The sequence below is a fragment of the Sabethes cyaneus genome, chromosome 2 (genome assembly GCF_943734655.1).
Source record: "Sabethes cyaneus chromosome 2, idSabCyanKW18_F2, whole genome shotgun sequence".
In the NCBI taxonomy this organism is placed as follows: domain Eukaryota; kingdom Metazoa; phylum Arthropoda; class Insecta; order Diptera; family Culicidae; genus Sabethes; species Sabethes cyaneus.
Genome location: NC_071354.1, coordinates 194,061,007 through 194,086,528, shown reverse-complemented (window position 1 = coordinate 194,086,528; position 25,522 = coordinate 194,061,007). Strand labels below are relative to the sequence as shown.

General features: G+C 40.2%; 1 protein-coding gene and 1 long non-coding RNA gene across 2 annotated transcripts in view; one reads left to right on the top strand and one right to left on the bottom strand.

The window, feature by feature from the left end:
* Positions 1-2,369: 2,369 nt before the first annotated feature.
* On the bottom strand, positions 2,370-3,107 carry LOC128738025 (uncharacterized). The gene is made up of 3 exons (XR_008412068.1): positions 3,006-3,107; positions 2,706-2,779; positions 2,370-2,643 (listed from the first exon to the last, which is right to left on the bottom strand). It is a non-coding gene; the product is annotated as an uncharacterized LOC128738025 (long non-coding RNA).
* Positions 3,108-8,160: 5,053 nt separating this feature from the next.
* The window catches only part of LOC128736493 (sodium channel protein 60E-like), a 56,020-nt gene continuing 38,658 nt past the window's right edge, over positions 8,161-25,522 (top strand). Inside the window, exons 1-6 of the mRNA XM_053830977.1 lie at positions 8,161-8,366; positions 9,816-10,036; positions 15,161-15,267; positions 15,431-15,510; positions 16,320-16,411; positions 18,428-18,555. Coding sequence (XP_053686952.1) covers positions 8,305-8,366; positions 9,816-10,036; positions 15,161-15,267; positions 15,431-15,510; positions 16,320-16,411; positions 18,428-18,555 — 690 coding nt within the window. The 5' untranslated portion in view covers positions 8,161-8,304. The remainder of the gene's footprint in view (positions 8,367-9,815; positions 10,037-15,160; positions 15,268-15,430; positions 15,511-16,319; positions 16,412-18,427; positions 18,556-25,522) is intronic.

Here is a 25,522-nt window from a genome sequence, read left to right as displayed (position 1 = left end):
GAGGCGGCGAAGTCGACAAGTATTAGGCCGTTTTGACTCGTTTGGGGGTGTGCGCTGAACCGTCAATCACCGGTTTAAATTCCTCCTCCTAACCAACCCTGGCATTACAGTCCCAATGGTGATTTCGACATCATGTCTTGGTATTTCTACGGTCATAGGAGCTGATACTGCTGTTGACGAATAGGATCTAAATAGTCAATCGGCATATTCATTAGTTGATCGTCACTTCTGCATCTCGCCTGTGCCTGCCTTGCTTATAGGATACTGTTACTCTGGTAGATTCATCCTTCTACGTGCGTACCATCTTTCCTTTCACACGTAACTTCGGCAGCGCTACTATGTTGAACTTACGAATTTTCGCTTCTTCGGAAAGCACGCGGGTACTTCCTAAGAAATTCAGAGACAGACAGTTTTATGTTCACAGTTTCCGATCCAAATTCTGCTTTTCCCACCTAGATCGTGGCCGATGTGCCGATACGAATTGCTTATTATGTTGTTATGTACTTAAGTTTTTAATGGTACCGGCTTGCAAGGCAGTTTAAAGTTGCATTGCAACCACTGTTTTAAGTTGCATTGCGAGCACTTTCAAGACTTGGACAGAACCCAAAAACTCCCTTTTTGCCAGTCAGTCCGTTTTTCCATATTTTTTATACAATTTTGCCGTACATTTAAAAACAGTTAACACAGTCTTTAACCTGTCGTACGCCATGCTCGGTCTAGTAATTTGTCAGCCACATAGTAGCCACCTAAGTGATTTTGATATGGTATTTTCATATTGCCTTCTCGAAGTCGATTAGAAAAAAGTTTTGTTTCCCAGAACCACAGCAGTGGTGAACCTCAGTTGCGTGCAACACGCACGCACGGTGAACCATCTCTCAGAAAATCGGACGCTTGCTGATCGATCACCACCGGATTGAAGCTAGTACCTATATGCCCACATTTGCTAACTTTTTATTTGACAAACGCTAAATGAAGGAGAACACACACGATTTTGAGAGCAAAATAGAAATATTCGAGACTTGCACATATTCACGAGTTATTTTATTATATAGCAGATGTTAATTTTTGAGAAAGAAACCTCGATTTAACTACGGTAAATACAATAAAATCACAGAATACCATAATTTAAATATCAAACAATATTACTTCATAAAGTACATAATATGTACAACTATTATATATTATATGGCTTACATAGATTAAAAGTTTATGAATTGGTCTCAAAATATTGCTGAAAGATGGGAGCGGGGAGTGCAAACAGTTTTGCATTACGGTTTAACCACACCAATGAACAATTTTTAGGTTTAGGGGACAATGCATAGGACAAATAACTTTAACAGGAGCATGCATTAGCCGTGATCTGCAAAAGCTAGCAAGCTTTTTTGGCCGGCTTTCATCTTGCACCAGTTTGCAAAATTGCCGTTTTTATACACCCGTTAAACACACCTTAATGTTGACTAACTAAAGCTGCGAACCAGCATGATAACAGTGCTGGCTCGCAATATAAATTTACAGCCCCGTTGCTGCTAGGTGGTAATAAGCCAAGCCATTCGTTACTTTCTTCCTACTAGAAACGACACGGTCGGCAAAAGTCCTAGCTAAAATATCGAATCGCAGGGAACTTGCCTTCCAAATGCTTCCCACTGAGTAGCCCTCCTATTTGTATGTTGGCACTAATAAATATTATTACCCGGGTCTATAAATTTTCTAAATAATTGCTAAGCATCCGCTAAGCCGCATTCTGCATATCATAACTACCAAAGAGCCATCGAAAAATAGATATTTTTACATCTACCACGAGAGTTGGAAAACCTCTGCAGTGGTTACCACACAAAGAAAGAACTGCTGTACGTTTACAGTTACGGGACCAGTGATTCGGGGTAAATGTGCGACCTGAGTATCGATTTTTTAGCCGGTGGTAAAATATACTGTGAACAACGACTTGCGTGCGTATAAGAACCGTTTTCTAGTGAATTAGCTGCGGATTTTATAGGGATTAAAAATTAGCGAGTAGCGACGTTATTAATTTGATACCTAGTGAGTTATAAATTAAAGCATGCTGTTTTAAACGTTTCAAATGATTGAACCGATTGAACAACAGCATTCTTCCTGACGTTTGAATTAGCGTGCGATGTCGAATTTTACGCAGAAACAGAATTAGAATCCCGGTCAAATGTGCCAGGCATACAATAATTTTACAGACTGCTGCCAATATATCCATCACTTCTGAACTAATTGAACTTGACTTGTTTTGTTAGTAATACACCAACATTTTAGCACATTTAGCTTACCATGCCATTTGATTAAAACTCGGCAACGCCTCGAAACATGAGCTGTCATCAAATCATTCAATTGAATTCAAAATGCTAATTTATCTTTTCATCGACGTCTAAGCACTGAATGACAATCGAAGGGGACCTTTTTATTCACGATGTCCTTAACACAGCAGTAAAACCACTTTTCTTCCAAATGGAATTTGATCACTACGAAGGCATCAGCAATTTTCTCCCAGCCGGAGCTATCTTTCCAGAACAGTTGCTCGGTTTTTCGGAATCTACCGAATGCTTAGGCGAACGACTGAAGATTGTGGCCGTTTTGTAACTTAAACCTAACCGTGTGGAATAGGCAGGCAGGTAATAGATTCTGAAAGAGAAAAGGTTAACATTAGTGATAGTTCCTCAGAATTCACTAAGTACCAAACTTACCCAGCGATCTACTTGGACCTCGCACGCATCTTCCTGCGTTTACGCTTCAACCTCCGCATACGCTTCTTACGCCACTGTAAAATAAGAAAATTGCACAAATTAGTCACATTTTTATCAAGTACCCAGTTGCCGGCGCTGGCTTATGCTGACACGAAACACGTGTAGAAACTGAAATTTTCCAATGAAAGTAAAACAAATTTTCCGCTCAGCAAATCCAGCAAAGCAAACGCGAATTTTATTTCATTAATTTGAACCTTTGTAACTTTATGCTGTTATTTCTTTAAAATAAATGCAACATACCTTAGCTCTCATTGTGAAAACAGCAACTCGACGAAACTACGCCTGAACCGCTTGACACACTTCGAACGAAAGAGGAAGCATTCGGTGTTCGTGCCTGTAAGGTTGGCATGCCTGGCGTCTGCGTTCTGCGTTCTTTGCTGTCAGCTGTCATTTTTCGATTTCTTTGCGTTTCAGCCGGGCTATGCAGGGGCTTGCGATGGGTGCCATGTTTTTGTTGCCAACATCCTCAGCACATCTCGACAAGGTTGGCAGCAAATTTACCTGTCAGACGGGCGCTATTTCCTGCATTTCCTGCAAATAGCGCCCTTCGTTAAGTCGACTGTCCAACACCGTTCGTTAAGATAAGGATAGCACCCCGCTGGGGCTATGAGATGACGTCATATTTTCGTTGCTCACATGAAAAAGGCGGCAAAGGCAAACGCAAAACGATTTCTCGCGTCACTTTTCATTTCGTCCAATGTAACAAATGTAAACAAATCCGGTTTATCACAACAAATTATTGCTCTTTTTAAACTCTATGTTATACAAAAACACCTGCCCAAATAGAATTATTTTGAGGTGAAAAAATTAGCATTATCAAAATGTCCAATGTGCACATTCGAATTACGAATGACTGACTGTTAAGCCCCAAACACAATGCATACGGATTTTACTACGTTGCGGCAATTTGGCAGTTTTTCCATGGGTTTTCTGTCAAATTTCCGCAACGTAGTAAAATCCGTATGCATTGTGTCTGGGCCTTTACTTCGGTCGTTCTCATCTGATGTCCAAAGTGCAAAAAAAATCAAAACAAACCCAATCTGTACATTGGACGTTTAGCAAGTGAAAGTTTTTTTTCGCATTATTTATGCATTTTAAGTGAAACAAGCGGTCTAATATTGAAAAATGACCTCGAAAATAGCGTAGCACGGCAACGCACGTATTTTACGGTGATTTCGCTTAATTTACGTGCAATAGCCTGGAAAAATAAAACCGTCCAAAGTACAGCATGAGATGGTAAACAGTCCAATGTAACTTTTTCCATAATAAACCATAACTGCTTAGTTTTAATTAGATTTTTAAAATCTCCGTTAAATATTGAATGTTATTATTCATCAACCACGTTGAGTGAATGACTGAAAATTATTTCATTTTGAAACAATTTAAAATTCAATTCGAAGAACTTCGATCTCGTTTTTCTCAATATGGTGGAATTGTTACATTGGACGAAATCAAAAGTGACGCGAGATTTCATAAAAAACAAAATTCAACAATTTACACATCCGACTCAGTTGGGCCGTGTCAGTTTGGGCCCGCTGGCTGCGTTTTTTTGTACAGGTTGGTATAGGAAGTGTCATTCCCGTGGTTTTAGCAGAGTTGCCCGAGCTGCCAGCTGCCACAAATACAGATATTAGTGCATGCATAAATTTGGAACCCATCAATTATTTTAGTTGCAGTGACATCTACCTCTACTAATGTTTCTGATTTTTAAAGTACTCCATAAACTATTTATAAATGTTATTTAAAAGATTTGACCGAAAAAATAAAATACTCCGGAGAAAACGGCACGGTCCCAAATTTATGCATGCACAAATATCTGTATTTTTGACAGCTTTGCGTTTCAGTTTGCTCAAAACGCAAACTATATTCGATTCCTGCGCTATAGGGTCGTTCGGTTCGGTTAACAATTTTTATTGTTCAAAACGGTCGCTTGTATCTGAGAATAACCACGAATAACCAATAAATATAGAATGATGCCGATGTCACAAGTCACTATCACAGTGGTCTAAAATAATAGAAAAGAAAACATAATACATAATTGAAGTCAACCATTTAAATCACTCATAGACAAATTTTGAGGTTAATCTTTTTGTTCTAGATATCCTTTTTTTTTCAAACATGAAAAAGGAAAAAATCGCGCTATACTTATTTTTGTAATTATTCAGAAATCTTGATTTTGCTGTGGTAAAAATATCAAGATATTTGTACACACATTTTTCAAATGAGCATTTCACATTATATATGAATACTTTCAAAACAAACTTTGTATGTGGCTCTGAAGCTCCAAAAGCTGAGGCCTTCTACAGATCTTTTGTTTTTACATACATGTTTAAATCATTTAAATATAAAAAAGAAAGTGTTCATAAAGTAATTAAAATAACGCTTTACAAATATTTCACACCCTAGGAAAGAAAATATAATTATTGCACGATATTTAAAAATATAGTCAACTTAATTATAGATGTTCCTGAGAAAATAAAAAATAATTAGGCCAAATTAATTTTTAAAGTTTTTGTCACGCCCCCCCCCCCCCCCCCCTCTTTGAAATTGGCTTCTAAAATCGGGAGGCAAAACAATGATTTGTACGATATGAGTTCAATTTTTTGACGTAGGGCTACATCTTTGTTTACTATACTGGGACTGGGTAGCACTTCGTGAAAACGTAAATAGAAGTGTAACGTTTGAATGACAGATTTCAAATGCTAATAACTACTAAACTACTGTACGAAACTGAACAATTTATATGTCGTTGTATAGATAAAATGACCAGAAATTTTAAGGGTGGAAAGGAGTTAGAGACCAATTTTAGGGAGGGCGTTAGAGGGGGGGGGGGCTTTTATACAAGTGAAAGACAAATTTCCTCAAAACTCGAGAGCTTATCAAGCAAATTAAACCAAATTTGGCATGTGGAGGCTTCAGAAGGTAGGATTTTTTTTCTATGGTGTACTGAGACCCTTTCCTTTTCTAAGAGGGGGGGCTCTTATACAAATAAAATACTAATTTCTTCATAACTTTAGAACTAAGCAAGCAAATGGAACCAAATTTGGCATGTGATGGTTTCAGAAGGCAAGAATTTTTTATAAGGTGAATTGAGACCCCTCCCCTCATTAAGAGGGGGTCCCATACAAATAATATACCAATTTCCTCATAACTCGAGAACTAATCAAGCCAAAGGAACCAAATTTGGCATGTGGGGGTTTTTGGAGGTAAGATTTTTTTCTATGGCGTACTGAGACCCCTTCCCCTTCTAAAATGGGGGGCTTCTATACAAATGAAACACAAATTTCCTCAACTCGAGAACCAATCAAGCAAATGACACCAAATTTGGCATGGTTATTGTAGGCATGAATTTATTTTATGATGGTTTGAGGATAAAGACTCTCATACAAATAAAACAGATATTTTTGCGTATGGGTCATATGTTTTGCTATGTAACATGCGGTAAGCTGTTAAAATAAACTAGTGAAATCTTGTCGGAGCAAAAGACAGTAAATTAACGCAACTAACTTACGTGCTTGTTGCCATTCTTGTCAAAAGAGAAAGACATTCGAATGGCTCGTCATATTTGCGATGAACGTGCTTTGGCTTTAATGTTATATGTAACCAATGGCCCTTTTAAAGGCCACAAGCGCGTTAAAGTAAGATTATTGAAACATGTCAAACTACAGTAGAATCAATATATATAGAATGCCAGTGTCGCTGCAGTGTTCGTGGTAAACATCACACATTTGAAAATTATGTATTTACATTGTAAGCGCATATGTGTGAGTGCACGATTCGAAACGGGAATCTGATTGTCAAACTAAAAAGGCAACGCAATAAAAAATCCTGCTTTTCCGTAAATCACGTAGGATAAATCACCCGATTTGGTCGTTTTGGGGTATTTCGTCGGCAGGAAAATTTTCTATTGGGCAATTTGACAATGTTGTTCCCGTATCCAAGACATGAACCAGCAACATGTTTGCCACCAAAATATCCATGAAACACCAGCGACACTGGCATTCTATATATATATATATATTGATTATACTCAAACTACCCATAATCATATTCAATACAATAATCTGTGGGCTACAGTCATTCATTACCATTTCAACCTTTATGATGCACTCAAGTGATTTTTAAAAGGAATTTCTATGTCTCATTGGTTGCAGGCCTTGTACTTATGAATCCCCGTCCACGTATTTTCAAAGCGACCATTGCATTCAATAAAGAATTGAATTTGAATATTTCGCTCTCTCTTAAATTAAACAATGGCACTAACCACGGGCGTAGCCAGAAATGTTTTACTAGAGGGGGTTTTGCAAGAAAAAAATCTAATATAGCCTAACCGTAAGGAGTTTATTCAGGAAATAGGGAATTATTTGCAGTTAAAATCTATTTGGGTTGAAATTAAATGTTCCTCATTCAACCAAAAAATCAAATTGAAATAATAGAAGACAAGTGTTAAAATTTTGCCTCTCAGTTGGCATCAAGGTAGGTTGTATGTACGAAACTCGGCTGGAAGAGGCAGTTAGAGTCCATAGAATCGAGTCGCTTCGAAAAACAGCCAGGGTGCTGCTGACAACTTATCCTGGATGATTTTCAACATCGCTCTTTTTTGGGGTCAGTCCCGGCTTAGTGGTCAGCATTCACGCCTCTCACGCCGAGGACCCGGGTTCAAATCCCAACCCCGCAGAAGTCACGAATGACATAAGCTGTTCAAGTGACTATAATCTAACAAAAAAAAAACAAAACATCGCTCTTAAGGGGACATAAACGACTAAAAATTTTGAAAAAATCATTATTTTTTTACTTCAGATTCTAATTCGTTAGTCTTTTCCGCTTATTTTGATACTAAATTTGTTATGATCCGACCACGCGAAGTGGCCGAAAAACGATCATACACATAAGCATTCCAGTGCGGCGTGGAACAACTTCGGTGGAATAAAACGCCGCTCCTGAAAAACCATGATTTTTAAACTTTATGTACCTTTTTCTCAGAAACTACACAACGTATTGAAACAAACTTTTTTTTGTTTTGTTGGTAGTAGCTTGGCAAAGACTTTTATAACTTTTCAGTTTCGTAAACAAAACACAGCTTGAGAAAAACGAAAAAGAAGAAAAATAGATGCCTGAAAAAAAAAATTTTGTCTTCTTTTTCTTGATGCATTTTTAAAATTGAGTCAAAGTGATGGATAACTGCTCTTCTATTATGCTTTTTCTGCTACCGCTGCTTACCGATTAGTCTCCTTAATAAAGCACTAGTTTTGCAATATGGTAGCAGCGGACAATGGCCAATGCAATGAAATATGTACTAATATGAAATCTCTGAAATATAGCGATATACTATAGAGTTTGAGGGTTTGGCAATTTCTAACAGGTGCCTTTTTTCGTTCCTATTCCATTCCAGACCTTCTGTGTGGTGTCGAAGCGATTTCGCAAAAACTACATCCATCGGTTCACCGGAACGAAAAGTCTGTTCTGCTTCACCCCGTGGAGCCCCACCCGACGTGCCTGCGTGTATCTGGCGACGAACCAGTTCTTCGACTACTTTGTAATGGCCACCATTCTGTTCAACTGCATCTTCCTGGCAATGTCCGAAACGATCGAGGAAGCAGAGTAAGTACATATACCCGCATTTTGTGTGCTCGTATAAGGATATGGAGGGTTGGCGAGCGTAATTTGCACCGATTCCATGCGGCACAAGTTTGCACACCGCACCGAGCTCATATTTTTACACCGAACTGATTGATATAACTTTTCCCATGCAGCAAAGTGCAACCATAATGAAATGAATCATATTTTTCATTCCATGCACTAGTGAGTACCTATGTATCCTACTATGTATCCTATGCGCCAAGACGCGTGGTTGGGTAATGATAAAGGAATGAAGAATGTGATTCGCAAATATATGGCCAACACAGCCAACACATCACACTGACTGCACCGAAATTGACATTATCACTGAATTTAATGCATTTACTCTACTGCATGGTCAGTCATCACGGAATAGCCCATTCTACAGTTTTCGATTATTTTGGATTCGTCAATTAAAAGTAATCTGAGCGAAGCTGAAAACATCGATATAACTACCTACTTCACTTTCTATTCAGATGAGTCGCAAAAAGCAATTAAGCAATTTTACGCTCGACTTTGAAATCAATATAGCTTTTATACTTTTACCATCATTATATAATGTAATTGATTACATTGATCAGTAAGCATTTTGTTTGATTGACTAAATTGGTAGCAATAAGATATACAGGTCGGACTCGATTATCCGTTTTTTTGCTAATAAACTATCAGTATTCAACATACCTAGTTCCTTTATAAATTTCCGCTCATTTACAAGTTGCTAAGTATGTATAACCAAAAATACGGAAAATTTAATTAAGCACATTTTTTAAATTTTGCCGATCTGTATTCATAAGTATCTGTTTAATATGCAATAGGGTTTATTTCTAATTCCCGTCGTAGTAAGTAAAGCCACTCTAACTTTCATCATTTCTTGGATGGATTTAATGAATACTCCAAAAGTTCTTGTACTGATTTGACTCAAACACACTTACTTTCCGATCCGTGCACTTTAAATTCGCCAAAAAGCGATTATTAAAGCATTTTATTGAAATTACGCAGCTCAATTTATTTCTTAAATTCGTCATATTGTTTTAAAATCCGTCCATCAAAATTAAATTAGAATAACGATAATGCGTTGCGTGAGTTGTTTTCATTTTATGAATGACGGAAATTGGAACAATTAGTCGACATTTTTTTCTTCGTCGCATGAAAAACCGTAGGAAATTTGGCTGCTAGGAATTGTTTAATGAAAAAAAAAGCATTTAAATAGATCTCAGCTCACTTTGATTGATCGCGTATGATAGTCAACAAACTAAAATATTAGGGAATAACTAATTTTGCGTTGTGTATCATAAAAAACGCTGATATTTTTAATAATATGTGTTGGATAGGACGGGAATAGGCAATTACGACGAAGCAGCAACATACCCTATATAGTTTATCGAGTTACCTAATTGATTTTTCATGTATTGTGTTATATTTTCGTTTCAGGTATATATTTTTAGCAATTTACACTTCCGAAATGATAATCAAAATGATAGCTAAGGGTTTTATATTGAATAAGTACACTTACCTGCGGAATCCGTGGAATTGGCTGGATTTCGTGGTGATCACCAGCGGGTATGCGACAATCGCACTGGATGTCGGCAATCTGGCCGGTTTGCGGACGTTTCGAGTGCTGCGGGCCCTGAAGACGGTGTCGATAATGCCGGGTAAGTCGGTGATAATTATTTAGTCTGCTGTTAGAGTTTTGGTATAATAACCACTTTATAGATGCACTTAGAGATACATTCTATTAGTTTTTCTTTTTAGACAGTGAAGTTCTGTCGAGTTTCACAACCAGTGAATAACATAACTATATTAATTTAATAATATTGAGCGTAAGATGGAAAGCTAATTGTGGCTTGGATCAACTACTTCCTAATTAGTTGAGGAGTTATTACATGCTAAATCTGCCAAGCAAGTTCATATCATCGGCAAACAGATGAAAGAGCTAGCTTGATTGAAGATCGTTTGCTCGTGTTGGTATCCACTCGGTTCACAACATCTTCTAGCGTTGTGTTAACCATCAGGCATAAGAGATCACATTGACGATCTCGTCCATGATTTTCCATAGCTCTTTACGGTCGATAATATCATATGCAGCTTTGTAGTCGATCAACAAATGGTGCATAAGTGGTGTCTATAGTGCTATAGAGACTATAGTGCTACACCCCTCTGTGTAATTTGAAGGAACTCGACAGCACCCCTGAAACACGCAAAGAGCTCATCATTCGTTCCAGGGCAGCTTTGATCAGCCACGCTAGGTTATACGGAGGCCCGTTCTCGTGCATTATCTACCATAGCTCTTCGCGCTCGACTATATCGTAATCTGCCCTAAAATCCACAAAAATATTATGCGTATGGGTTATACTTCCAACATTTCTGGATTTTTTTCGGATGCGAAACTTCGATTCACAGTAGCACCGGCCCCCATAACGCATTTACTCTATTCTACGAAATCTTTTGCTATTGGGGATAGACAGCGTAACGAGATCAGGAAAAGCAATTTATGGGCGGCGTTGATCAGCACCACGATCACTGTTTTTGTAAATGGGACAATCTCTCCCAAATACCAAAAATATTCACTGAAGTGACGTTGCAAGTAGTCCTTACCTACCATATTTGTAGAGTTCTGTCGAGAGTCGGTCCTTTCCGGCAGTTCTATTAGTCTACAGTAGTGTGATTTATCGTCAGATCTCTAAGTGATCGCTAACCTGCTGCTATCGCTTATGGATACTCCAAGGTTAACTTCCATTCCGTCTTTTTCTGTTATATCGCTATTAGTATCCGCACCCCGTATGGAAAGTATCGTGATGTTGGAGAGGAATCGACTAGCTGTAATGTAATCAATCTGGCCAATCTTTATATAATAAGCGAAAATTGGTTAAGTGAGATCTACTCCAGATAACTTTGTGGATATCTTTGCATGGGAGAAGGTACTCCGGATCACCAGGTCTCCGGAAGCTCCGAACTTTATATATCGTTGGCCGTTATTGTTCGTGTCGGTGTGCAGGCTATGGTGTCCTATCACCGGTCTATACATCGCTTTCCTATCAACTTGGGTGTTCATATCCCCGATGATGACCTTGATGTCCCGTGGCGTACAACTGTCGTACGCTACTTCCTTCTTATCCTTGTATCTACCTTCGTGCGGGCAGTGCGTGTTGATGATACTGCAGATTCTCAATAGAAACATTCTCCTGTAGATCGACTTCTAATTTATCACACGATCTTGCATTCTGCTCAGCACGACAAAGCCCGTTCTCAATTTATTGGTAGGGCCTCTGCTCTGGTAAAATTTGCCCTGTCCACCGGATCTTCCAAGCCTTCTCTCATTTGCGATAGACCTTCTGCAGAGATACGATACCGGAAATACGGGGGCTCAAGCTGATCGAGCAGTATTCGGTCACTAGCAAGAAACTTCCTGCAGTTCCAAGTAGCGAATTTTCCATTGGTCGTCCTTGTTTCATTGCCTTGATCGATGCCAAATATTACAAACCGTGTTTGGTTGAATGTTCGTAGTAATTGTTCTTTAGACAGATGCCTTACTAGGACCACGCTAACGAGTCTCGTGATTGAGCTATCACCTAAGCTTTAGTGCCGAAACACCGCGTTTCTTGATTCGGCTGCCCGCTCCTGATCAGACGCTGTCGTGAGCCGCTCCTAACCAGCAGTGAAGCAGCCCACTAGGTTAAGGAATGTCGAGCTGTCGTGAGCTGCTCCTGACATCCACGATTTCTCAATTGGTCGTTTATTCTATGAACAACTTACTTACTTACTTAGGTGACTTGCCGTCCTAAGACAAAGTTTCTCCATGGAACTCGGTTAAGGGCTATCGCTCTCCAATTCCTCGGACACCGAGTACTCTCCGCCAGTTCTCGCTCCACCTGGTCTAACCATCTTGCGCGCTGCGCTCCTGGTCGTCTTGTTCCTACCGGATTTGTGGCGAACACCATATTTGCAGGGTAGTTGTCCGGCATTCTTGCAATATGCCCTGCCCATCGTATCCGTCCAGCTATAGCCACCTTCTGGATACTGGGTTCGCCATAGAGCTGTGCGAGTTCATGGTTCATCCCCCAGATAACACAAAATCGTAATAGAAAGTTCACATTAAATCGTTTTCATGTCAATTTCACATTGGAATTGTATAATGATTAGAGTATGTCAAATCGAAGTGAACAATAAGTTGTTTTGCAGTCGTGCGTGTCTTCATATACAATTCATGACTGTGAATTATAAAGCAGGATAGACAATTGAAATATTTGATTATATCTTAATTATATATTCAGGAGTATTTAGTTGCGTGTTATAACAACTGCGCAAAATAGAATTACAAATAGTTGTCAAAATTTTCGCACGTATATCGCCTCCACTTTGGTACATATATGTTCTTATATGGCGTGAAATATAACTTTTTCGTTCAGATATGATTTCGTATACCTCAGTTGCAATCGAGATATACAAACAAAACCGCCTCCATACCCCGTTCTCCTGTACGCCGCCGATGATCGTTCTTACCACTCGCGTTTCGAAAACTCCGAGCACTCGCAGGTCCTGGTCGAGCATTGTCCATGTTTCATGACTATAGAGAACAACCGGTCTAATAAGCGTCTTGTATAGGGTGCACTTTGTACGGGGACTTAGTCTGCTCGACCGCAATTGCTTGTGAAGCCCATAGTAAGCACGATTTCCGCTGATAACACGCCTCCGAATCTCACGGCTGGTATCATTGTCCGCCGTTACTAGTGAGCCAAGGTAGACAAATTCATCGACTACCTCAAACTCATCGCCGTCGATCACTATACTACTGCCCAAGCGATGTCGTTCGGCCTCGGTTCCGCTGGCCAGCATGTACTTTGTTTTAGACGTATTTACCTTTAACCCAATCTTTTCTGTTTCGCGCTTTAATCTGGTGTACTGTTCAGCCACCGCTACAGATGTTCTGCCGATAATATCCATGTCATCGGCAAAGCAGACGAATTGACTAGATTTGTTGAATATCGTGTCCCGCGTGTTGATATCCGCTCGGTTCGTAACACCCTGTAGCGCAATGTTGAACAGCAGGCATGAAAGACCATCACCTTGACGAAGCCCTCTGTGTGATTCGAATGAATTTGACAATCCACCTGAAATCCGAACATAGCACTGTGTACCATACATCGTAGATTTAATCAGTTTGATGACTCTGATCGTCCATGATTTTCCATAGCTCTTTCCGGTCGATAGTATCATATGCGGCTTTGAAGTCAACGAACAAATGATGCGTGGGAACTCTGTATTCACGGCCTTTTGGAGGATTTGCCGCAGTGTAAATTTTTGATCCGTTGTAAACGGACCTTCGACGGCTTGATAAATACCCACAAATCTGTTCGCAATTGGTGATAGTCGGCGAAAAATGATTCGGGACAGCACTTCATAGGAGGCATTGAGAACGGTGATCGCTCGATAGTTCTCACAGTCCAACTTGTCGCCCTTTTTATAGATCGGGCAGATAACCCCATCTTTCCACTTCTCCGGTAGCTGTTCCGTATCACAAATTCTAACAACTAGTCGGTGTAAATAAACGACCAGCTTTTCTGGTCCCATTTTAATAAGCTCCGCTCCGATGCCATCTTTCCCAGCTGACTTGTTGTTCTTTAGCTGCATGATGGCCTCCTTAACTTCGCCTATCGTTGAGGCTGGCACCTCTTTCCCGTTTGTTGCACCGTCGAAATTGCTTTTCCCGCCGCCTGGGCGCCATTCAGGTGTTCGTCGAAGTGCTGCTTCCACCTATCGGTCACCTCACGATCGTCCGTCAGAATACTGCCAGTCTTATCCCATTTCGGCTCGCGGCACAAAGCCTTTGCGGGATCCGTTCAGTTTCTGGTAGAACTTTCGCGTTTCCTGAGAACGAAGCAGCCGCTCAAACTTTGCATATTCCTGCTCTTCCAGGCAGCACTTTTTCTCCCGAAAGATTTGGTTTCGCTGCATCTTCTTCTGTTTGTGTCTTTCCACGTGCTGACGTGTGGCACTGCGCATCTTGGCCGCCCGCGCAGCGTTTTCCTCATCCATCACTATCCTACATTCATCGTCAAACCAATCGTTCCGCTGATTCCGGGCCACATGCCCAATGGAACTCTCCGCTACACTGCTGATGGCTGTTTTGATAGTGTTCCGACAGAACTCGAGAGGGGCTTCGGCCAGCTTGTCCTCTTCCGGCATCGCAGCTTCGAGTGAATGCGCGTAGTTTGCGGCGACGTCTGGCTGCTTCAGCCGCGCTAGATCTATCCGAGGCTGGCATCGGTACCGAATGTTGTTCACAACGGAGAGTCTTGGGCGCATCTTAAACATCACTAGGTAGTGGTCCGAGTCAACGTTAGCGCCTTGATCGCCTGCTACACCAGCCCCTGTTTCACCGGAGGGCCAACAAAGCTTGAAAGAGCCCTCCTTTCCTATCGGCATACGTCCTTGGCTTCCACCTGGGTTGGTTCCCTGATCTCCACCAAAGTTGCTCGTATCCCGGCTGATACCACGAGGAGGTAGGAATAAGAGTTGCTGAATAAGAGGCTATGAACCACTGTAGGGTCTATTTTATGCCTACTCGTGCACAAGGCATCGACGGTACGCATTATTCAACCGTTTACCAGCCATTTGTTCTATGAACAAATGATCAAATTCAAATACTTCAATTTTTATGCTAACTTCTCAACCAGCATTGCGTTCCTTTGACCTCTAGCTAAATATTAACAGAAATTTAATCGTTCCTGATAACTGTATATATCCAATTCAAATAATATGGCTTTTTCCCATTGCAGGTTTGAAGACAATCATCAACGCGCTGCTGCACTCCTTCAAACAATTGGCGGAGGTCATGACGCTTACAATATTTTGCCTAATGGTGTTTGCCCTGTTTGCACTGCAGGTAAGAGTTAAAACATTAACTTGCATAACATTTCACATCCAAAAAAAACCTCGAATAGTTCTAGTCTACCAAAACAATCCGTAGATATCAACATTTGAATATAAATGCACTTTTTAACGAAGTTTGTCCTTATCAATCCGTTCGTGCTGTTTTTCATCCACAGGTGTACATGGGCGAACTGCGTAACAAATGTGTCAAAAACATGCCGGAAGGTTGGAACATTACCCACGAGGAATGGCGGATGTATGTATCACTGTTGTCGTTTCATGTTGCCTTGCAGGTTTGCGCTTTCAATACGATTTGAATGAAAAACATAAAAAAAGAAGCAAATACTGATGGTTACCGTTTAACTTTTCCCATGCTGTCGCGGGTTGGTTTGTTTTCCATCGGGCGGATATTGGTTTCGCTTGAAGAGTACGAATATTTCGAAAACTGACTCCGGACAAAGCAAAACATGTCACTTGAGTTGAAATGTTGTTTAAAATGATTTTTTTTCGTACAAATTGGTAACCAAATTTGGATTTCTGATATCTTTTTAGGTCAGCTTGAAATTCTTTGGTAAACTATTTCATTCAAATCGTAGCGAACGCCATTGTATTTCATAAAAAGTACAATGCGTATTCTCAAGTAACAATATGGGTTTGATTATGTATACTTATAATGGTTTTAGTTACCAAAAATTGTAAAAAAAAAACTTAAATTAAATTTGGATTGTATTGTTTGTGAAAATTTTCTACACGATAAATTGTCTCCTAACCATAACTATAAATAAGTAGTAGACCAATGTTCGTTAAAAACTGCCGATAAATTTTAGAAAGTTTCCTTAAACTTTATTCTACAGTTTCAGTTCAAAATCAAATACACAATGCAAAAGTTTTTTTTGGCTTTTCACATCGCAGATTACTCGCACAGTTCAATAAACAATGTTGTTTTCCATAAACTATTTGATAAATGGGTCTACCGCTTATTTATTGGTAAACAGGAACTAACGTGCAGACAAATCGGAAAACTGAAAGCACATTTTTGTCATGCATATATTTGGTTCGATTTAGGTGGGTGAACGATACGGACAACTGGATAATCGATGACGAGGGTTTGCCAATGCTATGCGGGAACCTAACCGGAGCTCGCCACTGTCCACCAGGTAAATATTTGCTCTGCGAAAGTGAAACATTCGTTAACGACAAAAAAATGCATAGAATCATAAGTAAACACCCGAAGTGAAAAACGTGGCAATTTGGCAGAAAATGCAGGCAGGGGTACGGAACAAATCGATGGCAATCTCTTGGAGGCCTATTTCATTATAAATATTTTTGGTGACTTTCATTTGCTGGTCAGAAATGTCTGACCAAAATATTTCCTTGGTTTTATACGACAGTATTGTATATGTCTATAAATTTAGAGTTTAGTTTACTTCGTAATTAAGAGTTGACTTGAAGAGGTAATAATGTATTTATATTTGAGTTATGCGTTTATTTTGTTCAAACGGCAGCTCATGCTAACATGCTAAAACATTACGTAGCTACTTCGGTTTGGATGCAGATGCATCAGAAAGCATCGGATACATACATAACGCTTATGCAAACACCGATCCATCCAGTAGCTTCCTTTATTATCCTTTTTCCAACATACTGCTTGTTTGTCGATTTCAGTTATTCCGCCCATCGATGCAAATGTCGTTTCGAAGGGATGCCCAACTTGTTTACCCACCAACCTACATTGAATTTACCATTGCCAGTGCAGTGTGCTTACTAGACGACCTAAAACGACCGTGGCAGACAAGTTACCAGTTGCAGTTCGATGAAGTAAATCAATAGAAACCTCACTTCATCTACATTCTACGTTCGTTTCGGGAGCGTTGGACGAGTTCCAAATACAACTGCAACACGTACCACCGATCTCATACAAACTATTTTGTCACTTTCCTTCTGACATCATAGCAAACAGCAAATGGGATGGCGGTTTCCGCAGAGGATTCCAGCGGATTGTGTACAAGTTCAATGGTTCGTGCAGCTAACCTAACAGACCGGCGTCCTTATCGCCTCTGGAGGAAGACATAACTTCCAATGGAGGAGCAAATTGAAATTACCCATTCCCGTTACAGCTTATGGCATCGCCGTTCGTGTGTTCGTTTGTGCCAAAGATTGCACACCAAATGTGATTTTTAAATTTCATACTTTAGAAAAGATCATTAATGGTGCTGTTTCGAAATTTGACCAGGTAGAATGAGATATAATTTTTAATAAAAAGAGTTCTTAACGCTTGATGCAACTTGACCCACACTGTGAGCGTGGGCAAGAAGCAAAAACTCCCCGCTAATTTCAAACAGTATGTGACAACGTTTATTTTGCTGAACCAGAAGAAGTAACAAATTCGAAATAAAGTAGATAAGTGTAACACGTACAGTAGTAGAATGTAGATAAACGATTTAAAGAATGTTGAAAATTATGTTGCTAATGTTCAAGGGCAATTTTGGAACAAATAAAAAATACTGAAGCATTTACTCAAGTTTTTAATTATCTGCCTGCCCCGGTGAATAAATATTGTTGCAGTAAAAAGATATTAAGTGCTGAAGTCAAATAAAGACGTACGTACTTGTCACATTTCTAGAATAATAATGAAACAGCAGCAGCATCCATAAATAACACCAGCACGACTCAAACCCTAGCTGGTTGATGGGATCACTTTCTGGCTGGGAAACAGCGCGAAAACGACATTCCCTTGCATAATTCACAAGACGACAACGCGTATTGGTGCTGTGCGGTAAAAGCTCTGCCGCCTCTCTGGAGAAGGCGCATGGTATCTCACACGCAGTCAAGTGCCACGCGCACTCGTCAAACCCGATGACGCTTTATGCATTATTCAAAGTGACAAACGAATGCGACGAAGCCGCATTTGTCAAGCAATCACTGCAGCAGCACAGTTGCTGTGCTGTCACTGTTCCCATAGGGGAACGTTTGAATGCCAAATATTCCATTGTTATAACGTTATGTTGCGTTGTTGCAACTCTCAGTCTCTAAACTCATGCCGGTCTGTTTCCCGGGTTTCCCCGCCTGCCGCTCGCTTTCACTAATTGTTCATGTCAAGGATTGTTTGCGCTTATGATTTGCGTTCTGTTGTGATTAAAATTTAATGTCGATTTCCTCCTGACTATTTCCAGAGTTCACATGCCTCTGCGTGGGCGACAATCCGAACCACGGATACACCAACTTCGACAATTTCATGTGGTCGATGCTGACAACCTTCCAGCTGATTACGCTCGATTATTGGGAGAACGTTTACAACATGGTAAGTGCGGATGCGGATTGAAATTCACTTTATCATCTGAATCGCAAACTAATGGTACTTGTAGCATGTGCGTTGTTATGTTGTTATGTGACAAAAAGCTCTAGGGAAACATTAACGATTTCATGAATATTAATCAGCCAATTTGTCCCTTTAGTGTGGTACGTTTCCTGATAGCATAAACTTGAAAGTGTCTATGGACTGCTTCCTGAATGCACTAGAATGCTGCTCACATGCAATACATCTATTCGTAAATTCCGTAGAACTGCGAGTATCGATTACGGTTGGGGATTAAGAGTAGCCAGCTTGTGTTTGTGCAAAAGCTACTTTACAGCATCTGCCGGAATGCGATGTCACAATTATTTATTAGACCGTATTATTTGAACAAATCCTAATCTTTTGAAGTCATCTGATTTATAAATTCCGTCTGTGATCGAAGGTAAAGTAGACATTAATTATTTGTTCTCGCAATAGCGTCATATCACGGCTTTAATTCAAAGATAGCTTAAATCCTATCTTACATTTTCACAAAAAAAATCTACGGATTGGATATCTGAAAGCATAAAAATATAGAGTCAAGTCTTCCGCCGAACATTAACAAACTTTCCCGTTGCAGTTTAGTTCGCTGTTAAGACTGCGTTTCTGTTGCATTGTCGAAACTTTATTTTACCTATAAACTGTACAACAAAAACAAAAATTACACCTTTCTGAATTTTCGATACGTTATACAAAACAATTTCAGTTTTCAGAAAAATAAAGAAAACCTGAGTCGTTTTGGATTTTACATCCCAAAAAAATAACTATTTTTGCAATTTTTCTTCAGCTTCAATGCAATATTTTTATTGAAAAGCACATTTAAAACATATAAACGACTGTTATTAATAGTCAGGCGTTTGAAACACTTCTATGTGCTGTTGAATGGTGAAGAACACGGATTTATCGATAAGACGATAGAATGACGATTCCTATGCCGCGAATTTACTTTGAATCAGGACAAACCCTAACACAAGGTAGTCATCTAGGTCCGCTGGTGTTTGTATTGTAGTTGACGATGTAATCCATGAACTAGAATGTTCACGTCTAGTTTTTGCAGATGATTTAAAGTTGTTCAACATAATCCAAAACACTAGTTATGCTTTGTTTCTTTAACAGCAGCCAACGAACCAACGAGACGAATCACAATCCAATCAATTGTTGTGAATTCTAACAAGAAAAAAATCAACAGATAGACCACAACTATAAATTTCATGGGATTCCAGTTCAGGAAGTCAAACAAGCCAAGAATCTCAGTCTGTTACTTAACTGTTAGCTAACTGTCAAACAACACGTTTCATTCATTGTGTTCAAAGCCTCTGGACAACTAGGCTTAATTATACGAATGACAGGTGACTGACACAACCTGATATGTGAGGGACGAGAAGAGAAACCTGGTCGTAAACGAGTGCGAGGTGGTCGACAGATCAAGGTGCTTTCCCAAATTTTGTAACGTCGTCTATCCCCAATAGCAAAAGAGTTCGTAGAGCAGTATCAAGTGGGCTTTATGGGAGCCCGTGCTATTACAGATCTAATCTTTACTCTCCGGCAAATTCTCCATAAATGTCGGGCGTACGACGTACCCACGCATCATATTTCCATGGATTTCAGGGCAGCATATGATACAGTCGCTCCACATATAGGATCTACTACAACGGACCAAATCTTCACCCTTCAGAAGTGCCGCGAATTCCGAGTCCCCACGCACCACTTGTTCATCGATTTCAAAGCCGCATATAATAGCGTAAACCGACAAGAGCTATGGAAAATTTTGGACGAAAATTTCCGGGTAAGCTTACTAGACTTATCATGGCTACGATGGATGGGATCCAATGCTGTGTGAGAATCTTGGGTGGACTGTCGTACCCATTCGAATCCCGCAGGGGATTTCGACAAGGAGATGGTCTTTCCTGCCTTCTATTCAACATTGCGCTCGAAGGTGTTATAAGGCGAGCGGTGATCGAAATGCGGGGCACGATTTTCATTAAATCCAGTCAATTTATCTGCTTCGCTGACGACGTGGATGCTGTTGGCGGAACATTTGAGGCGGTGGAAGATCAGTACACCAGACTAAAACGCGAAGCAGAGAAGATTGGATTGAACATAAATAGGGTAGATGATCCATTAGTTGCGCCACTAAGCACAATATAACTTCATTTTGCTTGTTTATTGAGGTATATGCTTCAATTAATGCTTGTGGGATATAAATTTATCAAATACAAGGTATTTGTCACAAGGCAAGACAATTGCTTTCGTTGTACGAGAAGCGTTATAAAGAAAAAATAAATTTTCCGATTCAATTATATTGTACCAACAGTTGCGCTAATGTTTCCTTAATTAAGTTTGATGTTCCTTTAATTGTGCTATTCCATATACATTGCTAGGTTGCTAAGTGAAAAAACATCGTAGCAAAACTATAGATGAGCGCCTATAGTTGTGCGCTCCAACTGCGCGTTAGATTTTGGAAAATTGGCATTTTAGCAAATAATGCTTTAATTTTAAATGGTGTAGTCCAACTACCAATACTTCTAAAAACCTGTTTTATATAATGAATGTAATTGTTTTATCTAAAATGCTACGGTAACGAAAATATGCATTAATAATGAATAGTAGCGCAACTATTGATACTACCACAACTATTGGATCAACTACCCTATGTCTAAAACGAAGCATATGCTGGCGGGCAGGACCGAGCTCGACAGGGCCCGCTTGGGCAGTACCGTGGTAATCGACGGGGATGAGTTCATATACCTTGGCTCACTGGCAACAGAAGACAACAATACCAGCCGTGAGATCAAAAGACGTATTATCAGCGGAAGTCGGGGCTACTACGAAGTCGGGACTCCACAAACACTTGCGGTTGAACAATCTGAGCCCCCGTACAAAGTGCACACTGTACAAAACGTTAATTAGACCGGTTGTCCTCTACGGGCATGAAAGGTGGACACTGCTAGAAGAGGACCTACGAGCTTTCGGAGTTTTCGAACGGCGGGTGCTAAAAACCATCTTTGACGGAGTGCAAGAGAACGGTGTATGGAGGCGAAGAATGAACCACGAGCTCGCACGTCTCTACGGTGAACCAAGTATTCAGAAAGTGGTTAAAGCTGGAAGGATACGTTGAGCAGGACATGTTGCTAGAATGCCGGACAACTATTCTGCAAAAATGGTTTTCGCATCAAATCCGGTAGGAACAAGACGAAGAAGGGCTCAGCGAGCAAGGTGGCAAGACGAGATGGAGCGAGATCTGGCGAGCACCGGGTGCCCTCGGAACTGGAGACCAGCTGCCATGGACCGAAATAGATGGAGAAATTATACTGCGCAAGCCTTGTTACGACCAATTAAGTAAGTTAGCTATGGCAAATAATGCACCATCGCGGCTTTTCAGACAAACTGATGCAGCTGCTCAAAGCTATCCTAGAGCGAGTGATGTGCAACGTGCGTGTTTCGGAGAAACTCTCGAGTCCTTTTGAATTACGCAGCGGGTTGCGGCAAAGGGATGGACTGTCCTGTTTCCTGTATGTTATTTAACATCGGTAATGAAAGTGTGATTCGGCGTCCACTCACCGAAACCGATCAAAACGAGAGGAACGATGTTCAGCAAGAGTAACCAATTCCTAGCCTTTGCAGACGACCTTGGTGACACTACTAGAAACCTTGGGACGGTGAAGGCAATCTACACCAGACTAACAACGTAAGGTAGGAGGATTGGATTATAAATCAATGCTTCAAAAGCCAAATATATGGTAGGAAAAGACTTCAGAGAAAAAAATCATTTGTCTCTCATGTACAGTGACTATTGACGGCGATGAACTGGAAGTTGTTTAAGAGTACGTATATTTGGGATATCTGATCAGCCCCAACAATAATACGAGTAAGGAGATCCAATGACGCGTGCACATGCCGTATTTGAACGAAAGGTATTGCAGACAATTTTTGGCGGAGTACAAACGAATAGCGGAGAGTAGCGTAGGCGTATGACCCAGGAGTTTCAGGCACTATTTGGAGAAATTCTCATTGCATACCTGACGAAAGTTGGGTGATTACGGTGGGTCGGCTACGGCACAAGGATGCCGGACGACTGTGCAGTGAAATCCGTTGTCTTCACAAATCCCATCGGCACCAGCAATAGAGGGTACCAATGTGCTAGATGGCTCAACCAGGTTGAAGCCGACTTGCGTGTGTCGAGACGCTCAACGAATTGGAGACGGGTAGCTCAAGACCGAGTAGCCACTCCAACTCTATGTTGGTGACATAAATAATATACGTGACTTCAACATCGTTGAATGTTTAGTGGCGCTCTGCGGGCCACTAGTTCAAGCTTCTCTAGAATGCTGCTCTGTAGTATTGATTCCTCACTATAACAATGCTATCTACTGCTTCGAAACACCCAGCGTCGCGTCGTACGCTACGTTTTGACGTAGAACTACGTCTTTCAGGAAGGTAGCTGGTATAGGGGGTAATTCCAAAAAATCTTTCTCGAAAAGTGGTTAGGTTTTGAACGCTAATAGCTTAGTGGTTTCCCGATCGATTTTCAATATTCTTAAACCAATCGATTGGAAAATCTTCTAAGAATTGGCCCAAATGAAGAAAAGTATGGATTTTTGATATTGAACTATTGAAAAATACAAAATAATGAACCTATGTTTTACCAGAATTCTCGCTTCGTGATTGGATCGTTATTGGAAATGACATCATCAAAGTTCAAATGCGTTTTCACGCAACAGCTTATAGTTCAGTCAATTTTCAATAGATTTCCAAGATATTTACACCAATTGATCGGAAGATCGATTTGGAAAATATTGAAAATATAGAACTCTATTGATTTTCAATGCGCGTCATTGAAAAATTGAATTATTTTCATTTTTTTGCCTTCCCACGTCAGTCCTTCCCTAGCACGGATGACAGAAATGTATACGATATGAGCTATGGGTTAAGCTTCCTTATGATTGTATTCAATTTACGCCCTATAGGATCCGATCGAAAATTGTTGAGCTTCAGCTGTTGCTGCTTCCCCGGATAAAGCAACGAAGACATCCAAATTTAGTAAGCGAGACACCAACAAACCGAAGAATCCATCGACTCATCCGCCAGTGAACGATATGGTTTTGGCTGCTATGCCTTTTACTGCGCATCGTCAGTCGGTCAGTGGCTTTCGTTGGTGACACAGTGGCAAGCAGCTAGCTTGCGACACATCGGACAGGCAGCTTTCGAGTCACATCCGTGGCATAATTTTAAAGGTTGTATTTGAAACATTGTTTGCCTTACGGTGCACATCATCGTCAGTTGGTCGTTTTCATCGGCTGCTGAGGAAAGGAAAGTATGCTGAGTGTGTTGGAAGCACTGGAGCACTCGTCTCGCTGCCGTGATGGAATATCTGGCTGCTGAAGTTCTGGAACTGGCAAGAAATATGCTGCTCGCGACAAAAAAAACGACCAGAATTATGCTATGTCACTTGCAGTTGGGCACCTGGCCTGGACTGGTATTTCATCGTGACTCATGACCATACACGAACGACTTCGTCGATTGCATAGCTGCTGAGGCTTTCCGGCTGGTCCGTTGCAACAAGCAGTGCCTGGTTAGCGGTTATCGGTACTCCAACTTACCGAAAAGAGAATTAAGTTAGGTGCGTTAGTGCAAGTTTATTGCAAGCTAGAGTTATGATAATGAAACAAACTATTAAGGATCACACAACGATTGAAGAGTTTATTATATTTTCTTGCCCAGTTAATACCACAATAACACAGGCAACGAGGGAAAAGTTGAACTTTTTGCCATTGCGGATGACCAACAAATGGCGGGAATAAGTTTTCTGGTCACGGGCGACATTTTCTGCCACTTCCAAGACGTCTGCAGCTTGTAAATTGTTTATTATCAGTGTTCTTCTTTAGTAAACTGCAGAAAAGTTTTGCACAAATTTTTCAGCTTTTTAAAACTCGCGCGTACCGTCTATCGATTACCAGAGGAAAAGCACTATTCAACATAGAAACAGATCATGAAAATTTATTTACTGTTTGGTTTAGTGTGACTTCGATTCGTTTTAAAAAACTAGATTCAATCATTCATGGATATAACTCCAAAATCGGTTGAGGATTGAACGTATAGGGGAACTGGGGGGAAAATGAACACCCTTAGCAACTTCACCATTTTCTTCCCCAGGAACCATCCAAATGCCGATCGCACTACATGAATTGAAAGCTGGATTCATATTCCACGTAGCAATATATAAAGATGTTTAAAAAAGGACTATTTGTCATGAAAAATTCCTTTTTTTCGAAAGCGTCACCTTCGAGCCTGATTTTTTTCATGTGGGTAAAATAAACATGCAGTGAGGGCAAAATGAACATGTCATAGAAAACTAAAGTTAACATGCAGTTTACATTATCATTGTTCTACATAAGCCGTAGGTATTCAACAAGGCTGTTGGAATTAAAATGGGAGTCCACAATGTTAACATAATGTATCTTCGCCACGTTCATACAATGCTTGACTTTTAGCTCGCAGGATTTTCCAGCACTCGGTCATTTTCCATCATTTTTCGAGAGACTCGATCATTTTTGTTGCTTGAATTGTAATTATTTCGTAGCTGCTGATAAATGGAAAGTAAAACATCATGATACACACTGTTCATTTTGCCCCCATAGTGAGGTGTTCATTTTACCCGCGAAACACCAATTGTTTTCAAGTGTTTATTATAAACAAACAGTTGATAAAAATATTTGGAATTTTAGACAGATCCGTAGGATAGTGATAAGCAAACAACACTGAATGATACCAATAGTCGAAATTTAATTTGTTTCGCCAAAATAGCCTATTTACTAATAGTGGAAATTACCATCCGCGTCAGATTTCTGCAAATATTTTTTACTTTTTCCATTTTTTTTCACATTGGAAAGCTTATGATCACCACATATTGTCTCAAACAGCTTGAAATACTTCT